Source organism: Xenopus tropicalis, chromosome 1 (assembly GCF_000004195.4).
Source record: "Xenopus tropicalis strain Nigerian chromosome 1, UCB_Xtro_10.0, whole genome shotgun sequence".
Classification (NCBI taxonomy): domain Eukaryota; kingdom Metazoa; phylum Chordata; class Amphibia; order Anura; family Pipidae; genus Xenopus; species Xenopus tropicalis.
Window position 1 is genome coordinate 184,697,410 of NC_030677.2, and position 19,419 is coordinate 184,716,828.

Here is a 19,419-nt window from a genome sequence, read left to right on the forward strand (position 1 = left end):
CAGAATAGCACTCAATGGTAAGGAATCCAAGTCCGGCTTGGGACTCCTCCAGTTACATGGGAGTAGGAGAAACAATAGGTTACCTGAAAGCATTTCTAAAATGTAGTGCTGGCTCCTTCTGAAAGCTCAGACTCAGGCACAATGCACTGAGATGGCGCCTACACACCAATATTACAGCTAAAAAAATATATTTGTTGGTTCAAAAATAAAATTTTAAATGGAAGAGTGAATTCTTTGCTATGTAAACAGTGTAATTTAGAAATAAAAAGCACCCCATAAAAATCATGACAGTATCCCTTTAATGACTAGTTTAATTAAAACTGGGAACCAGTAAGTAAGCAAGGGAGACTTTACATCACAGTGCCTGCCAGCACATCACATGTTATCCATGTTATTTGTATAAACACATTTATGTAATGGCTTAAATGAAGACTGAAATACAATGAAAATATAAAATGTGCAGTGAATGCAACTTATTCATTATGGAATGAAACCAGTTGATCCTTCTATCTATTCCTGTATGTCGAGCTAGTTATTTATTTATTTATTTTAAGTTAAATAGGATTTATTAACACTAAATAGTCCAAATTCTCTGTAGTTATTTCAGGATATTACGAGTTAGAGAAAACTTGCTTATTTAAGCAAAGATGCATAAGTTTTATTATTTTTTTATTAAATTTTGTTCATGGTTAATTATTTTGCTAGGATGTCAAATTTAAGCAAATGTTATAATTTGTTGCAAATTGTAAGTGCATTTTACTTTTTCAGGCTGATGCTAGAGGAAGTTCATGCTCTAAGAAAGAGGATTCTGGGACATATAGTTTGCCCTCTATTTTGAGATGCTTTTGGGGCAGGGTTATGAGAGCAATAATAAGTAAATGTCATCCGTAAAAGGGGAACCATTATTGATATAAACATGGATCTCTGCTGCAGTGGACACTTGATCATTTCTTTGCACAATAGTTATTATTTTTTCTTTATGGCTTATGAGATTTAAATGGGTTATAAGTGCACTTACTCAATCTAACACTTTTTCTGGCTTCAGACAAATCATCCATGCTGTCAGTAATGCAATGCAAAGTACAGGTATAGAATCCATTATCCAGAAACCCATTATCCAGAAAGCTCCTAATTACAGAAAGCCTGTCTCCCATAGACTCCATTTTAATCAAATAATTCACATTTTTAAAAGTGATTTTCTTTATCTTTGTAAAAATAAAACAGTACCTGTACTTGATCCCAACTAAGATATAATTAACCCTTATAGGAGGCTAAACAATCCTATTGGGTTTATTTTATGTTTAAATGATTTTTAGTAGATCCAAATTATGGAAAGATTCCTTATCTGGAAAGCCCCAGGTCCGGAGCATTCTGGCTAAGGGCTCTGGCACACGGGGAGATTAGTCGCCCGCGACAAATCTCCCTTGTCGTGGGGGACTAATCTCACCGAAATGCCATCCCACCGGCGACAATGTAAATCACCGGTGGGATGGCATATGCAAAGTTTCCTCTCAAGGCGACTTCGCGTACGCGATCCCACCGGCGATTTACATTTTCAGCGGTGGGATAGCATTTCGGGGAGATTAGTAGCCTGTGACAAGGGAGATTTGTCGCGGGCGACTAATCTCCCCGTGTGCCAGAGCCCTAATAGATCCCAAACCTGTATAAAGAAGCCAAGAGGTAACTTCAACTAGCCAAGCCACATAAAATAGTTAACAAGCAGGCCCATGTCAGTATAACATTGCATATATGGTACTCCACATAAGCAAATCATATTGTATTTCTTATCATTATGCTTTTATATGTACCTGGCAGGGCCGAAACTAGGGGTAGGCAGAAGAGGCAGCTGCCTAGGGCGCCGATTGAGGGGCGCCAGGCAGGAGCCTCTCCTGCCTACCCCTAGTGCTACTTTGTCATTACCTCCGCCGCTTGTCATTAGCGGCGGAGGCAATGACCGATCTAATCGCCCCGCCCCCCCTGCACCGCCTCCTGTGCTTTGGCGCGCATGCGCCGTTCGGGGGGGGCGGGGAGGTGGGCGGAGTTGCCCGACCGGGTTGCCTAGGGCGCCCGGTCGGCTTGGCCCACCCCTGGTACCTGGTTGTTTTATGTACCTTTCTTGCAAGGACATGAATATGCAATGAATTTATATACAGTAAAAGGCACATTCATCAAAGTACGAATTCCGAGTACGATTTGCGAAAAGTCAAGTCGTGCTTGTTCGAAATTTTATCGTGGTGCGATCCGAAAATTACGCAATGTTCGTATCCGAACGATCGTAAACGACGGGAAAACCTTTGTGACTTTGAACCTTCAGCGCATGATTTTGGAAGCCTCCCATGGGACTCAGTTGGCACTCTGCAGCTCCAACCTGGCCCAAGGAAAGTCTCCCATAGGGCTCAATGGCACTCTGCAGCTCCAACCTGGCCCAAGGAAAGTCTCCCATAGGGCTCAATGGCACTCTGCAGCTCCAACCTGGCCCAAGGAAAGCCTCCCATAGGGCTCAATGGCACTCTGCAGCTCCAACCTGGCCCAAGGAAAGCCTCCCATAGGGCTCAATGGCACTCTGCAGCTCCAACCTGGCCCAAGGAGAGTCTCCCATAGGGCTAAATGGCACTCTGCAGCTCCAACCTGGCCCAAAGAAAGTCTCCCATAGGGCTCAATGGCACTCTGCAGCTCCAACCTGGCCCAAAGAAAGCCTCCCATAGGGCTCAATGGCACTCTGCAGCTCCAACCTGGCCCAAGGAAAGTCTCCCATAGGGCTCAATGGCACTCTGCAGCTCCAACCTGGCCCAAGGAAAGTCTCCCATAGGGCTCAATGGCACTCTGCAGCTCCAACCTGGCCCAAGGAAAGTCTCCCATAGGACTCAATGGCACTCTGCAGCTCCAACCCTGCCCAAGGAAAGTCTCCCATAGGGCTCAATGGCACTCTGCAGCTCCAACCTGGCCCAAGGAAAGTCTCCCATAGGGCTCAATGGCACTCTGCAGCTCTAACCCTGCCCAAGGAAAGTCTCCCATAGGGCTCAATGGCACTCTGCAGCTCCAACCTGGTCCAAGGAATGTCTCCCATAGGGCTCAATGGCACTCTGTAGCTCCAACCCGGCCCAAGGAAAGTCTCTGATAGGGCTCAATGGCACTCTGCAGCTCCAACCTGGCCCAAGGAAAGTCTCCCATAGGGCTCAATGGCACTCTGCAACTCCAACCCTGCCCAAGGAAAGTCTCCCATAGGGCTCAATGGCACTCTGCAGCTCCAACCCGGCCCAAGGAAAGTCTCCCATGGGACTCAGTTGGCACTCTGCAGCTCCAACCTGGCCCAAGGAAAGTCACGATACCGAAGCTTGAATGAATTCCGAAGCTTTCGTACAGGTTGCGACAAATACGATTTTGTCACACAAATTGCCGCAAAGTACGAAAAAGTTACGCAAATTAACGAAAATATCGCAGAAAATACGCAAAAGTTGTAAACTTTAGAAAAAATATGATTTTTTTGTAATCGGACCTGTTGTACTTTGATAAATGTGCCCCTAAATGTTTATACCACCCTTATACTCTCGTGAAATAAAGTACAAAATATAAACTGCCGTGACTCTTGCATATAAATGGGCAAGAATTTGATTTTTCCAACTTCTCCCATTTCTGCAACAATTCAGTAGCATAAAAACGTCATCTTGTTGGACCAGTCCCTTGTAATGTCTGTTTGAGTTAAACATTTTGTGTAGATTAAACCATGCAGCTTAATAAAATAGGGGCTGCCAAAGCCACAAAAGTGCAGAATCTGCATTTCTTTGAGCTGCTATGGGTATAAAACTGTACTTGCCTACACAGTCATTCTTGAACTATTGAAGTGATCGCCATTTATATGCAGGGCTTGAACGCGTCACTGTTTCACAGTAAAATCAGATACTAGCTATTGGAAACGCTGAGTAAACAAGGCTTAAGGTGGCTTTAGTCAGATGATATACTGACTGAGATTGTGAGCCCAGCCCGTCATATTCTGTGTCTGAATACAGCGCTGCTGTGAGTGGCGGGATAAGGTTGTACTTTAATCACTTATTAACCCAGAAAGAACTGAACTGGATTCCCGTAAACTTGCACAAGTTGTTTCTTTGCTGCCCTCTTGTGAGTTTAGGTCTAATGGACTCCTATGTTACAGGTCAGCAATTAAGGCAGCTATTCCCTGGGTATGCCCTGGTTACATATATGCAAATAAATGCTTAATTATTATCCATGTGTATGAAAACTCAAAAATAATACTGTACCTAAAGAAAGAAAATATTGATTAACCTAAAATAACCCACCTTATAATTTGCAAATCGGATTTAGTGGCAGGAAAACATTTAGTGGCAAAAAAAAAAAAAACGTAACCATAAAAGAAATTGTAATTCTAAGGAAATTTCCAGTATACATTTAGTTGCAGGAATTTTCTGCCCCTTTCTGCACAACTGTTTCTGTCACTTGAAACAATGTAGGAGCATAGTTAGCCTTGCTTGCTCTGTTGTTTCAGAAGTCAGAACCACCATGGTACTGAAAAAAAGAGGCAGACAGATGCTGAAGACTTATAATGAATGTGAATTAGGAAGTGGCCTAGAATTACACTTTCTTTTATGATTCAAAGGTTTATTTTTGGGTTTACCTTTAACTTCTTGCCATTGAATTAGAAGTTGGGATATTTTAGGCTATAGCCCCCTCCCTGATTTGCCCCTGCCGTGTCCATTGATTTGCCATACCTAGAATGTTGGACGGAGAGATGTATAGTGTTTTAATTAAGGCTCATTTTGAAACCTCCTAGCATTCAGCCTCTTTATCACAGGAACAAAATTACATGTTCATACCTTCACTTTTAACCCCTTATCTGCTATTGATCGCAATATCTATGGTGCTAGTTGTTAGGTACCTAATCTGTGCCATGCTAAGTCGCAACAGGCAGCACAGCAATGTCAGAAAGGTGAGTAGGAAAAGGGTTAAAACCATGCATCTTTTAAAAGTTTCTCCAATCAGGTGTGTTCTTTGCAACCTTATCATTAAAGTAATAATAATAATTGCAATTTACCTGATAAGGGGCTGCAGAACTCTTAGCTGACCATGCACAGCATCTATAGGTGAAGTTTGGAAGGTGCAGGGGGGCACAAAAGGACACAAATCAAATAGACTATCAAGATGTTTATATCAAAGTGGAGGTTAGGGTTGGTTAATGAGTCAGGTGACCATCTTTAGACCTTCAGGCACTGTAAGTGTTTATGTTCCTGCCAAAGTAAAGAAAATAATAGTCTGTGTCTTCTTGGAAAACATCATGTGACCTAGGGAATGAGTCCATATGCCTAGAAGAGTTGTTAGAGTTGGCTAATTAGTTGAGAGATTTGCAGTACTTTGTTGTTATGAAATTGGCATTATATGATATAAAGCACTGAAGTCACTTTCAAGGTGTGCTAGACCCTCTCCCTACCTTTCTGCCTTATGGCTGTCTCTATTAGTTCTCATAAATCCTAAAGCCCACAGAACACAAAACATCTGCTAATAATATCCAGCTGAAGCCCTTAGGGATTTCTATGACCTCAACTGCATTAAATTGCCCATTTACTCTTACTAGGGTTTTTTGTTTGTTTTAAAAAAAAAAAAGATGTGTTAATATACCGTTCATATTTCCTTCTCGTGTTTATCTAGGGAAATACAGAAAAATAAAATGAATGGAAACTGCCCTTATTATGGTGTCTGAGGTAAATTGGAGACGATCCAAACTTTGGCTAAGATGGCTAACCCTGTGAGAAATGTGAATCTCTTACTATTGTTTAGTATGGTGTGAGATATAGTTCAGCAACTGGTCACCCACTGGTTTGGCCATACTTGGCTTTAGAAATATGCTGATTAGTTTTTAACAGTAACGAGATATACTTGCCTGTGTCATGACAGGATTTCAAATCTATTATTTGGATGTTTTACAGAAATTATTTGTTGGGTATTGATAGAGGATAATGTAAATTGTCAGTGGCTGATAAAGAGTGTCTTCAGCCCAGGGCTGTCCAGTCAGCATGTTCTTCTTGCCCTACTCCTAATTGATTCTGCATGAAAATTAAATGAAAAGTGGGTTCTAGGCCCTCTAGTAATAGGTGATCGCTTGCAGAGACTCTATGGGAATCTTCCACTGTAAATTAGAAGTTCAGAGAGCAGTATAAAGGTAAAAAAACTGTGGGCTCCTTGGAACTACAAGGAGATTTCCTATATCTTTGTCCATTATTTTCTTACAATACACAGGTCATATAACAGTGCCAATTGTTAGAATACATTCTACAGATAAGATTTACCTAAAATCTACAAATATAAAAGCTATTCCTGGGACATGTAATATAAGAGAATACTGTATAAAATCTATCCATCAGGCCTCTGTTATTGCAGCATTCACAAATCTGTCCCTCGGACTTCTGTTATAAGATCTAAAATCCATCGGTGTACATTTAACAGGACATAAAGTCTATCTCTGGGGCATATATTTTGGCTGCGGGCACAGACGCTCTGTTGTATTCCTCCCCTCAGTTAAGTCACACAAATGTCTAGTCAGCATATCCTGTTTGTAAGTGAGTTGAAGAAATAAAGTAAAGGAATAATCTCTCTGCTAAAGACATTACATGAAGCAAACCTAGAGTCATTTGGATTTTCTGTTTCATTAATCCCAAAGACACTGTTCCCATATATTGCTCTTCTTCCAGTATTTCATAGATGTTTAGTACAAACAATACTATAATTCTCTAATAGGGCTTTGAAATGCTGCCTTTCATATTGACTCTATTTCTGTATATATATCCACCAAAGTACTTGTTGGTACCATACTCGCTCCATTCCAACACTGAGTCATGTATCTGTTGTCTACTACACCCTATTGCAAGGAATAGGACCTCAAGAACCACAGTTTTAGGGGACATTTTTTGCTTTGGTGTTAACGGATGTATTAACTCCTAAAGCAGGTATATGTAACCCCATCTGGGTTTTGTAGGTATTCTGTTTTTCATGGGTTGCATGGAAATATATATTTCTACTGCAGCTTCATTTCTCTGGTGCAAGAGTTAATGGGCAAACCATTGATAATCGAAGCCCAGAAACATGGTTTGAATATTAGAATGCTTTTGGAATCAGTGCAAAAACAAATCAGTTGAAATATTTTCAGAGCCATTCCTGGTCTTTATTATTATACAGGTATAAATAATGCAAGTGGAACAGTATATTTATAAGCAAGGGATATGTTTAGATGTAGCACAACAATGTAATTCCCAGCAATTTTTCACTTATTTACATGCTGTTCATTCAATGCAAAGTACCAGGATCAGATCTAGTGTGATGCTAGCACGAAAGGTTAGGTGATGCCAGGGTTCTAATAAGCTGGAGGTGCTACTGTCAGTCACAGAACTGGGTATATGGGCATCAAAAGGCCCTCACCAGAGATAAGGTATACTTGATATGGCCAATGTAACCAGTTAAAAAGGGGATTTTTCATCTTTGCCACAAACACTGAAGCAGAACGTACAGATATCCAGAGGCTCGACTCTATTAAGAGGCACCTTCTGTCAGCCTTACCTCATAACTGAACTGTGCACTTGGTGCCTTTATATAACAACTGGCTACAAACATGTTACCTTTCAGTATACATAGAGATGAAATTGTATTGCAATTGCATGTTTTGAGTGTTTATAAAAGGATGATATTCCGTTATGTGATTGTACACACTGAAAGTAGGGTAGAACTTTATGGTGCCAGACCTGCTGAAGGCTGGGAGATGTAGTGCAACCTCATCTTGGGCGCCTCTTGTTCTTTATCTTTGCCTGTATTGATATTTGCTAAATTGGAGCTTTAGAGGAAAGACAGTTTCCATCTATTTGCAATATGTACACATTAATATCTTACTAAATGTCCTGAGGGATAATTGGTTTGTTAATGGGGGACTTGGTCTGTGTGTCACCATCATAATTAAATTAACTTGGTATGTTATAATTAACATGAGCTCTGATTTATTTAACCATTTCTGTGCAAATGAACGTTGTATTTTATGGAACAACACCACAGTGACCTCTTTCTGTGTCGGAATAAAATTAGACATATTCCTTCAGCTAAACCAAAAGGACTGAAAGAGTCCAAATAAAGTGGTGAAATAATAGACTGCAGCTTTATTCACAGGCTGCCAGGACCTTTGTGTTACACATGCAGAGAATTGCACATTCTGTATATATTGCTATCTTCATGGCTTGCACCTGGCTTGGAGTTTTATAGACTAATGGAAAACATGTGAGTTGTGGAACAGAGTCCAGAGATTGTATCATTGCAGTGAGCCTAACCAAATCCATTTTTCCCTTTGGCAGGTGGATGGAGGCCTGCTTAGTGGAAGAACTACCCCCAACTACAGAACTGGAGGAAGGCTTGAGAAATGGGGTGTACCTAGCTAAATTAGGGAGGTTCTTTGCCCCAAAGGTGATCTCTGAGAAGAAGATTTACGACGTGGATCAAACTCGGTTTAAGGTAAAGTGTCTGTTCACTCATATGTTTTCAGTTTGTTTCTGTTTCCCACAGATGTGCAATGAGTGGTTTGGATATTGATGGTTTCCAGTTGGGGCAGACTATCCCCAATAGTGTAATAGAGTTTGAATCCAGTAGTTACGTGATTACATCATTCACATGATATTTGCATTGGACAGATTACTTCTCCCATACTAGTAGTTGGGCGATTACATCACCCGCATGATATTTCAGTTGGACAGCTTGCGTCTCCGATAATCAAAGAGTGGGATGAGTTTATGAAGCTTGGAATAAAATTTCTAAACAACACAATATGAGTTTTTCATCCAGAATGTTTGTATTATTACCTGGAACAAAATACAGACACAAGGTATGGATGGTAACACTGGTTAGTAAGCTCCCCTTGTCCAGGACTAGTTCACCTGTGACTCGGAAGCTGTTATGAGCTCACTGCATTCTCTGATGTGAGAGAAAAAGGCCAAATACAATTGAAACCAAGGATTTAATAGTAAGCAGCAGACTTAACTGTGGAGTGCACTTTGTGACAGTGTTCACATTTGCTACTACACACACTCACCCAGAGTATGTGTGTTGTACAGTCCAGAAGCCGCACCTGGAGAACAAACACGTCAGAAAGGAATTGTGATTAGCTGACACACTGCTTGAACTTTACTTTTACACATGTAAGGCTAATGTCCCACGGAGCGAGTAAGTCGCCCATGATAGATCTCTGCTACAGTGGGCATCTAACCGCTCAGAAATGCCTTTGCCACTGGCAACAATATGAGACGGAGGTGGAAAGGCCTATGCATTGCTTTGGTTTTCTGAAATTGCATAAAGTTGCCTGCAGGAGGAAACGTTGACCGACTGTACATAGCTGAATCGATGCATATGCCTTTTGACTGGTGACTTCTATTGTTGGCATTGGAAAGGCATTTCAGAGCGGTTAGTTGGCCATGGTAGCAGAGATCTATCATGGGCAACTAACTTGCTCCGTGGGACATCAGCCTTTGGGTGAAGACGAACGGAGCCCCAACCCCAACGTGCCTCCTCTGGCCGTGTCCCCCGCTGCACCCCCCTTACCACCCACCTGACATCCTACCCTGAACGCACAAGTGAAACACATCAGGGGAGGACACTGGCGGCTGGAGGTGCAGTAACAGGAATTGAGTCTGGGCTACCGGGGCCACAGAGTTTTTTCCCCCTATCCCGGCGGCCCAGTCCGACCCTGTGGCTACTCAAATAGACCATGCTGATTATTAATTGTCTGTGTGTGTTTTAGCAGAGGCAGTTCTCAGTTTTGTCTTATGGCAGGGTATTTTCTGAAATTTAACCGTGACAAGTAGCTGCTACTAAGTAGCTCCATGAGTCTTTGATCGTACACAGAAGCAGAAAATATAACCATACTATAATTACATCTAAATGGGGAGCAAATGGGTACTTGCCAACACTGAAAAATCCGCATGGACGCCATATTGCTAAGCCTTTGTATCATTTGAGAATCCTGATTAACGTAACTAAAGTGTCCAGTATTGTATTACATTTGTACTGGTTAAAACAAGGCGCCACAAATTGGTTTTAAAGTTCCCCTCTTCGATAACTATAGGTCATAAAGTGAGAACAGAAAGTAAAAACAAATTTCAACAGATTTTTCTGTGAAATTAGGGAAATTGGCAGCTACACATATACCATATATATATACCACTGCCGTATAGATTAAAGCTTAACGTGTGGTTTATTTGCTGGACCCTAGGGCTGTTCATGTAACGGTATGGGATCTGTTATCCGGGAAACCTGTTATTCAGAAAGCTTTGAATTATCGGGAGGCCATGTCCCATAGACATTTTAATCTAAAAATACAAATTTTTAGAAATTATTTACTTTTTCTCTGTAATAATACAACAGTACCTTGTACTTAATCCCAGCTAGGATATAATTAATCCTTATTGGAGGCAAAACAATTCTATTGGGTTAATTTAATGTTTTAAGCATTTTTTTAGTAGACTAAAGGCATGGAGATCCAAATTACGTAAAGACCCCTTTACCAGAAAGCCCCAGGTCCCGAGCATTCTGAATAAAGGGTCCCATACCTGTGTTTAGCATTTCTGTGAACGCTTAGAGGGGCAGGTTTATCAAAATGTGAAATGAAAGTTTATCAGAGAAAAGCTTGCCCACTTTCTTTTCATTCCTATGGCATGTTTAAATTTATCAATTGGTGAATAGGTAACTTTTACCTATTGATAAATGGGATTTTTAAAAATGTCATGCAATAGAAGAGTTTTTTTTTATGACTGAACCAAAACCAAGAGTTTAAAACTGGAGTTGTACAGGAAATGGATCACTATGCAGGGGGTGCATGTGATTGGAAGATGGCGAAAGCAACAAGAGCTTAGAGTTATGTAGACCACACGGTTGGATCCACTTTCACAAGATCAGGTAGTATTTCAAGTGAGAATTATTTGCTAACTTCACCAAACCTTCCACAACTTTGTTCTTTTGTATAGGCTTTTGGCGTACTTCCTGGAGAATTTTGTGCCAAACAGTGTAAATATCAACATCTGTCTCAGTTTGCATTTTCTTTTAATATAAATGAAACGTTATTCTGAAATTAACTTTTTTCTTTTCTGTTTAGCGTTCTGGCCTTCATTTCCGGCATACGGACAATACCGTGCAGTGGTTAAGAGCCATGGAATCAATTGGACTTCCTAAGGTAACTTCAGCTACATAGTATAAAGCAGCACAATTTAATGAAATGTTTGCTTTTCCATTAGTCCTTTCATCTACATTGTAATTTCCTGTTGCTTGTGGGACTGGAACTTGGTAAGGCTTGATTATGGGTAGTAATTTGACACTTCCTTCCAACTTTATGTTGTACAGGGAAAAATACAATTCATGGATGCAGTCTAAATCTTTTTACATATTGACCAAAATATGCAACATACCTTAAACTGGACATGTAATGTACTATGCTATTTTAATTTAATATGAAGCAGCTCTTGCAAAACCCATATAGGGATATATGCGGATATATGACTCGATAGGCCAAGCAATGGAAACTTGAAAAGAAGAAAGCTTGATTTCATGTAATCCTTGGGGGGGGGGGGGGAGTGCAAGATGTTGATGCTCTGCCAATCCAAAGTATGAGATCATATGCAGGATAACAGATTTCCAGGAAAGTGGATTATTGACCTTTAGCCACTGCTGGTCCTATTGATGAAGACTAAGTGAATTAAATGCACATATTTGAATAGAAAGGAACCACCATGAAAGGCCTTGGTGGTATGACAATACCTAGTAAAGATGTTGTAATGGTTCATGAGCCTAAATCAAAAGTGGATCTTACTAGATTCTTAGAAAATCAAACCTTTTATTGTTACTATACCTTTGATGAAACTAAACCTTACAGATTCACAGTTTGCCCACTAGTAGAAATGATCTTTGAAAGATGATTGGCAACTTGCTTTGCATTTGGACAAAGGGGAAGTTGAAAAAAACTTCTGCTATGGGTGGTGACTTCTCTAGGAAGAGCCGAGACTATTCTTAGGGAACTTGTGCTTGCAGCAAGATATGTTTTTCCAAATGCTATAGCAACAAGATTATAAAACAAAAACTTTAAGTTTATGCAAACTTTTTTGAAATTGATAGTGACAAGGTCTTTCACTTGCTGAACCAGAAAATGGATGAAATTATCATGGCACATTTTCCCTTGCTGACTTAGCAGGCAATAATCGAGCAGCTGATACCTCTTGTACAGATAGGCAAACTTGGATTAAAGTGTGGAAATCAAAAAGTGCATTAGCTATAAAGGTGTGCATTGATGCTCTAGGAAGATACAAACCACATACTCCATTTTAGAGCAAATAAACCAACTCCAATTCCTTCATAGGTGAAAACTCCCATACCTGACTATTACTATTTCTGTGGGTATGGCATCATATGAATATAATGAGCCTATGATTAAGTTCTGTGTGCACAAAATTTAAGGCTATGCTATTCCCGGCATTTGTTTGAGCTCTCTAAACTGTGGTTTATTCACACTTTTCTCTTTATTTTCATCATGTGAAAATACTTTGAACACTTTACGATAGGTATGTGGATCACAGCATGCAGGAGACCTTGATAGGGACCATGATATATCATGCCCCTAATCATCTGGATGACTTTGAAGCTACTGTATGTAGGGATTGGTGAGCTCTACTCAAATGATCTCATATTACTTTGTGAACCAATAAGGAAGATGTTTTCCCTTGGTTGGTTATGTTTCATAAAGCCATGTCTCAGATGGTACAAATGGAGGAATGGGTTGTTGAAGATTACAGAGTAGTCTTTTTACGAGTATATGAAATGGCTTGAAGATGATAAAGCACTTTTACAGCTGACAGAAGAAGATTCCTCTGCTACAGAACTTAAAGTGATCCTAGAGCAAAAAACTGACATTCTTACTGAATCAAGGGACAGAGGAAATTATTTCTATGGTCCTTTGCAAGAAGAGCTGAAGGCAGGCAAACCAGTAAACCTAAAGAGAGCACAAGCTTTTTAATGGATGAAGAAATAATAAACTCTGTGCTTCATTAAGATGAAAAGGTTGAACTCGATGGATGTGTCTTTTTTTAAACCTAAATTACTATGTTATCAAATGCTGAATCCTCTGCAAAAGATTTGTCTGAATAGAGAACCAAGTATAAACTATAATTTACTTGTTCAAATCTGATAGCCGAATTGAATTCACGTTAAAAAATACTGTTGTATATGAGTACATCCTTAGAATTCCACTACCTACATAATATTACTATAAACTGTAATTTAAACTTTCTCTGTAACTAAGTGACCATCAAAACAGTTTTTCTTTTTCTGAAGCATACTAGAAGTTAAGGGCCTACCCAGTACTCCTTTAACAGTAATAAGTACAAAGGCTCTCGTTTTCTGAAAATGATAGTTTTTCAGTCAGGTCTTACAATAAAAAAAAGGCAGACTGAAAATGGGATAGCCTTGAAATCTTTCAGTGCTCCACATTTACATAGAATGAATGTATTTACCCTAAAGCTATGCACATGCCTCTTAACTAATTGACGAGATGGCACTGTCATTGTATATCTGCTTTTTACGAGTGACTAAGCAGGACCAGAAGTAATAGCTTTGTGCTCTCTCTATGAATAGCCCCAAACATTTTAGTCTACTTGAGTGTACAACTGACTGTATTGTATGCAACTGGGCCAGTTTTGCAAGCCAACAAAGTTATGACTCTTCCCATTTTCTGTGCATGTGTTGTACCCCCTAAAACAATTCATTTGATAGAACAGCATCAGGTCAGTAAAATCCAGGATAAAAGTGGCAAAATCTAGCTTTAATAGATGCTATTTGTTTAATGGTACGACTGCCATTCATTAAGCATTGTACATTGTTTTAAAGTGGACCTGTCACCCAGACATAAAAAGCTGTATAATAAAAGCCCTTTTCAAGTTAAACATGAAACCCAAATTCAATTTTTTATTAACACATCCATACCCATAATAAAAGCATTTAAAAGTCCCAGCTGTCAATCATATATTGCCTGCCCCGCCTCTATGCCTTAGGCAGAGAGGTGGGGCAGTCAGTTACTTTCACTTTCAATTCAGAACATCTTAGATGTTTCTGCTCTCCTCTCTTTGCCCTCCCTCCTCACCATGTAACTGTGTAACCAGTGCATGGACATGGGCACCAGGTCCCCCCATACTGGCACAGAAACAAGATTTTGGCAGGATGCAATATCTGCTTTGATAACAGTGTCCACAAAATGGAGCCTGCCTGCTTGCTGCAATTGTGAATACTAAGGCTGAAGAAAATAAGATTAAAATAATTTATACAGTGTAAGTAAAGTTTATTTTGCTTGACAAAAACAATAGAAAACAATTTGGAATTATTTCTTAAGGTGACAGGTCCCCTTTAAGGTCTGTGGCCCTTTTATATATGGCTTATTTATGTATCTAAGCCTTAGCAGTCTAACACAGATACTGTTTAATGTATGAGAAAACACATGCTTAATTTTGATTTTTATAATAATTTTATATTTGTTTTTTCTCTTTAGATATTTTATCCTGAAACCACAGATGTTTATGATCGAAAAAACATTCCCAGAGTCATTTATTGCATCCATGCACTAAGGTAAAGGAAATAAAAGGTGAAACATATAACGACAATGCTATATGTGTTTGCCTTGAGTTTTAAAGATGTACTTAACCGTTAAATGGTAATCATACCAGAGGTCCCAAATAGATATTTCACAACAGAAGAAAGAAGCATTAGTATAAATTAATCTGGTCACAATGGTACATGCATTTCTAGCAGTCCTGCAAAAATGAGTTTAATTGGCCCTTGAATTTTATTTTTTGATAGAAACTGAATAGCCACAAAGTCATAATCCAAAGACCTAATGAATATGACTTTCTAAAAGTCTACGGCATATTGTATTGAAAAGATATGACAGAAAAGTCTAAGAAGCCCATTACATTACATTACATTAACATTTATTTATAAAGCGCCAACATATTCCGCAGCGCTGTACAATAAGTGGGTTACATACATTGGACATACAGAGTAACATATAAAGCAATCAATAACCGATACAAGAGGTGAAGAGGGCCCTGCCCAAAAGAGCTTACAATCTACAAGGAGAAAGGGTTAAGACACAAGGTGTGGGAATGGGCATGACCAGAGTTGGGAGAGGTGTGGCACAGGGTGTTGCTAAACTAGATTAGGGTAAGCTTCTCTGAATAAATGTGTTTTTAGAGATCTCTTGAAGGCAGAGAGATTGGGAGATAGTCTGACAGTTTGTGGGAGCGAATTCCAGAGAAGGGGGGCAGCCTTGAATGCGAGCGTGTGAGGAGGGAATGAGAGAGGAGTTGAGGAGCAGGTCAGTAGAGGAGCGTAACAAGCGGGTTGGATGGTACCTAGAGATGAGTTCAGAGATGTAGGGTGGGGCAGAGTTATGGACTGCTTTAAATGTGAGGGTCATTAGTTTGAATTTTATCCTGGATGGTAGGGGAAGCCAGTGCAGAGATTGGCAGAGTGGCACGGCAGAGGAGGAGCGGTTGGAGAGGTGTATGAGCCTGGCAGCAGTATTCATTATGGACTGGAGAGGGGACAGTCTTTGGAGGGGAAGGCCAATTAATAGGGAATTACAGTAGTCCAGGCGAGATATTATAAGGGACAGAGTAAATGGGAGGCCTGAGGGTTTATAATCCCACAGTGAATGCAATGGACTCCTGCCGAGTGTGTTGCCTCATATTTGATCCAGTAGTTGGACCTGGGATCTAATTATTGGATTAGCCCATTTTTCGGTCTCTATTTTGGCCAAATTCACACAGATCCAGAGGTTTTTGCAACTTGTGCCATATTAGTGGCCCTGTATGGCAAGATTGAGGATGGGAGGAAGGGACTGAGTCAAAGAGGGAGTTTAAATTTTTTTAAAACAATACAAGCTTTATGTGCTTTTGTTTTATGAGTAAGTCTGAGATGTCTGAGAAAGGCTTTGTTGAAAGCCAAGTGGGCTATTTATAAGTTTCATGACAATTTTGCCTCTGGGGGTCACTGTTTTATTGAGTCCCTGAATGACATTTCAATTTGAAGTCTTCACCCCCTTCATGCTATAGATATGGCCAGACATCCAGGGAGTAGCACCACAGAAAAACTTTTGCAGAGACTATTTTTTATTGTGACATTTCAATTAACCTTTGTAGAGGAAACAGTATGGTGAATGGCAGAACCCATACATAGTATTACATCTAAACTGATATTGAGGCTCCTAGTACAGGATTGAAAAAAATGAACTTTTAAATAAGGAATTTTAAACAGGGAACTTTTTTTGAATATTGAGACTCTGCATGTGCCCTCTCTTTGATGATTTTTAGATTGTCTTAAACCTTTATATAGTGCTTGATAAATGATTTTGCTCTTCAGAGCACCAGAGAGCTTAAAAGGGCAGCAGACCTGGTCATTTTTTATGTTTCCCCTAAGTTCTTGTATGGTCAATAGCCCTGTAATATACCTCTGTTGAGGCAAATACTTTTGCTAATGACACAGGATATTATAGTGATTCACATTATCCTCTCTGAAAACTGCTGCATTTATAACACTTGCTCCCAACTGAATGGCAAACATACTTCATATGGAAAACACTTGTGCTGTCATTAACATACCTCTTAAAGGAAGGATTAACCACAAAAAATGAATATGGCTAGAAATGCCGTTTTTTTATATACTGAACTTAATGCACCAACTTTAAGTTTCAGCATTGTTATAGTAGTAATGATCCAAGTCATTACAGTTGTCACAGAAGCTCCTCAACAATTTTTGTTAGGAGTGTCAGTGGCACTGCACATGCTCAGTGGGCTCTGGGCAGTTTTAGAAGCTAAGCTTAGGGGTTGTTGCAAATCTTCAAGCAGAAAATTATGTTTAACTATAATATAAGCTGATGCTACAGGGCAGATTATTAGATTCTGATGCCTATTGCATGGGTTTCTGAGTTGTCATGTAATGTAAATTAATAAATTACTAATCAGCCTTATATCGAGACATTTATATGCTATATATACAGTATATTTGTAGTAGGTCCCTTAGCTCAGGTGACTTACAGCAGCACAGAGCATGTGCAGTGAATCAGAAGAAAATGGAGAGCTACTGGGGGCATATTTGGGGGCACAAATCTTCTCTGCTAAAGAGCTGTGATTGCCTTGGGTTGGTACAGAAGCATAAAACAAGATATACAACATTTCTAGCCTACTTCTTTAGTTAAGCTTCAGTTTTTCTTTAAAACAACCTCTGCTCAATATTACAGCACCAATTTTGGAATAGGCTGCTTGTTTCCCACACAAGGCTTTTTTTTTAGACTTGTATAGACCCATCATAAATATGTATACCAAATCCATAGAAGCTTAGTATAGTGAGTGGAGGTTTGAGCATGTGCAATGTATTTTGAAAATAAACTTTGCATTGTATGCAGTAAGTAAGTTAAGAATCGATCTGTAAAGCAATAAGCTCTATAATCAGCCATCATTAATGTACACCCATAGTCTATATATAGGAAACGCCACACTATGGCTACAACCAAGGTAATATCGTGGAATGTAAGAGGTATGGGGAATGCTATAAAGAGGAGGCTGGTTTTTGATTTCTTAAAAAAAGTTAAACCACAAATAATCATGCTTCAAGAGACCCATCTGACAGGCAACAAAACCTTAGCCCTCAAAAAGACATGGATAGGCTCCATGTACCACTCCCTATACTCAAATTACTCCAGAGGGGTCTCAATCCTCATCAACAAATCCTGCCAGTTTACAGGCAAAAAAGTAATCTCGGATGGGGAAGGAAAATATGTTATAATACATGGAATAATAAACGGGAAAGTAATTACTCTCGTAAACATTTATATTCCACCCCCCTTCCAAGACGAGACATTATGTGCTATAATGAGGAAAGTCATGACCCTCCCCCCAGCACCCATTCTACTAATGGGTGATTTCAACGCCCTAACGAATGCGAACTTAGACAAACTAACAGAACCAAAACACACCAATCAGGCCTTTGTCAGGTGGGTCTCTACATATGGTTTGATAGACCTCTGGAGAAGCCGAAACCCAGGGGAAAAACAATTCACATGTTACTCAGCAGGTTACAATTCTCTCTCTAGAATTGACCTGGCATTGGGATGTACAGAAACCAATAAAATGGTACAGAAGGTAGAGATACTGACTAGAGGTATATCAGACCACTCCCCGGTAATGGTAATCCTGACCACCTCACCAAAACCAGCAGATAGAATTTGGAGACTGTGTCCATATTGGGCCAATCACAAAGATATGGCAGAGAATATCCAAAATAGCATAGACACCTACCTAGCAACCAACTTGGAGGATACCCCCCTGGATATCACTTGGGATGCACTAAAAGCGTACATAAGAGGGGAATTCATAAGTAATATAAAGGCCCACAATCGCAACATAGCAGCAGACATCTCTCACAAGTCCCAAAGGGTAAGGGAAACAGAGGCAGAATTTGTTTCTAATCCCACTGATACCAACAAAAGAGAATGGCAACGCTGCCAAGAGGCTCTCAACATAGCTCAGATAGAATCAACCAAAAAACACATATTATTCCAAAAGGCAAATATATTTGAACACGGCGATAAGACAGGGAAACTTTTAGCGATAATATCCAGGGAAGACACCGCTAGCACCTCTATACCAGCAACGAAACTATCAAATGGGGAAATCACCTCCTCCCCCGATGAAATAAATCAGGTATTCACAAACTTTTACTCAGAACTATATACAACCAAACTCCAGGTAACCCCAGAAAACCTCCGCCACTATTTAGACTCTCTTCACCTCCCCGTAATCACACCAATAGCCAGACAACAAATGGCACAGGACATTACACCAGCAGAAATAGAACTAGCTATCGCGGCCCTACCCTCAGGGAAAACACCAGGGTTAGATGGCATGCCAGGAGAATGGTATAAACAACACGCCAAAAAACTAGCGCCAATACTAGCTCAACTATATAATAGAGTACCAAAAGGGAATCCGCTACCACAATCAATGAAAGAAACACTGATAGTTCTCATACTTAAACCCGGGAAAGACCCCCTGTTATGCTCCTCTTATAGGCCTATATCGTTAATAAATGCTGATGCCAAAATCTTAGCAAAAATATTAGCCACCAGACTGACTAAACATATCACAGGTCTAATATCCCCAGACCAAACCGGATTCATGCCTGGAAGGTCAACCGATACTAACATCCGTAGACTATACACAAACCTATCTATTAAGCATGACAATGTAGGAAACAGGGTAATTGTTTCCCTGGACAATGAAAAGGCCTTTGATTCTGTGGAATGGGACTATCTATGGGCCACACGCCAATCAATGCGAATACCCCCTACATTCA

The 19,419-nt window shown here is 40.0% G+C and overlaps 1 protein-coding gene across 2 annotated transcripts in view; it reads left to right on the forward strand.

The window, feature by feature from the left end:
- The window catches only part of iqgap2 (IQ motif containing GTPase activating protein 2), a 164,929-nt gene that overhangs the window by 51,263 nt on the left and 94,247 nt on the right, over positions 1-19,419 (forward strand). For both annotated transcript variants that reach the window (XM_031893843.1, XM_031893849.1), the window contains exons 3-5: positions 8,340-8,496; positions 11,126-11,203; positions 14,558-14,634. In XM_031893843.1, coding sequence (XP_031749703.1) covers positions 8,340-8,496; positions 11,126-11,203; positions 14,558-14,634 — 312 coding nt within the window. The remainder of the gene's footprint in view (positions 1-8,339; positions 8,497-11,125; positions 11,204-14,557; positions 14,635-19,419) is intronic.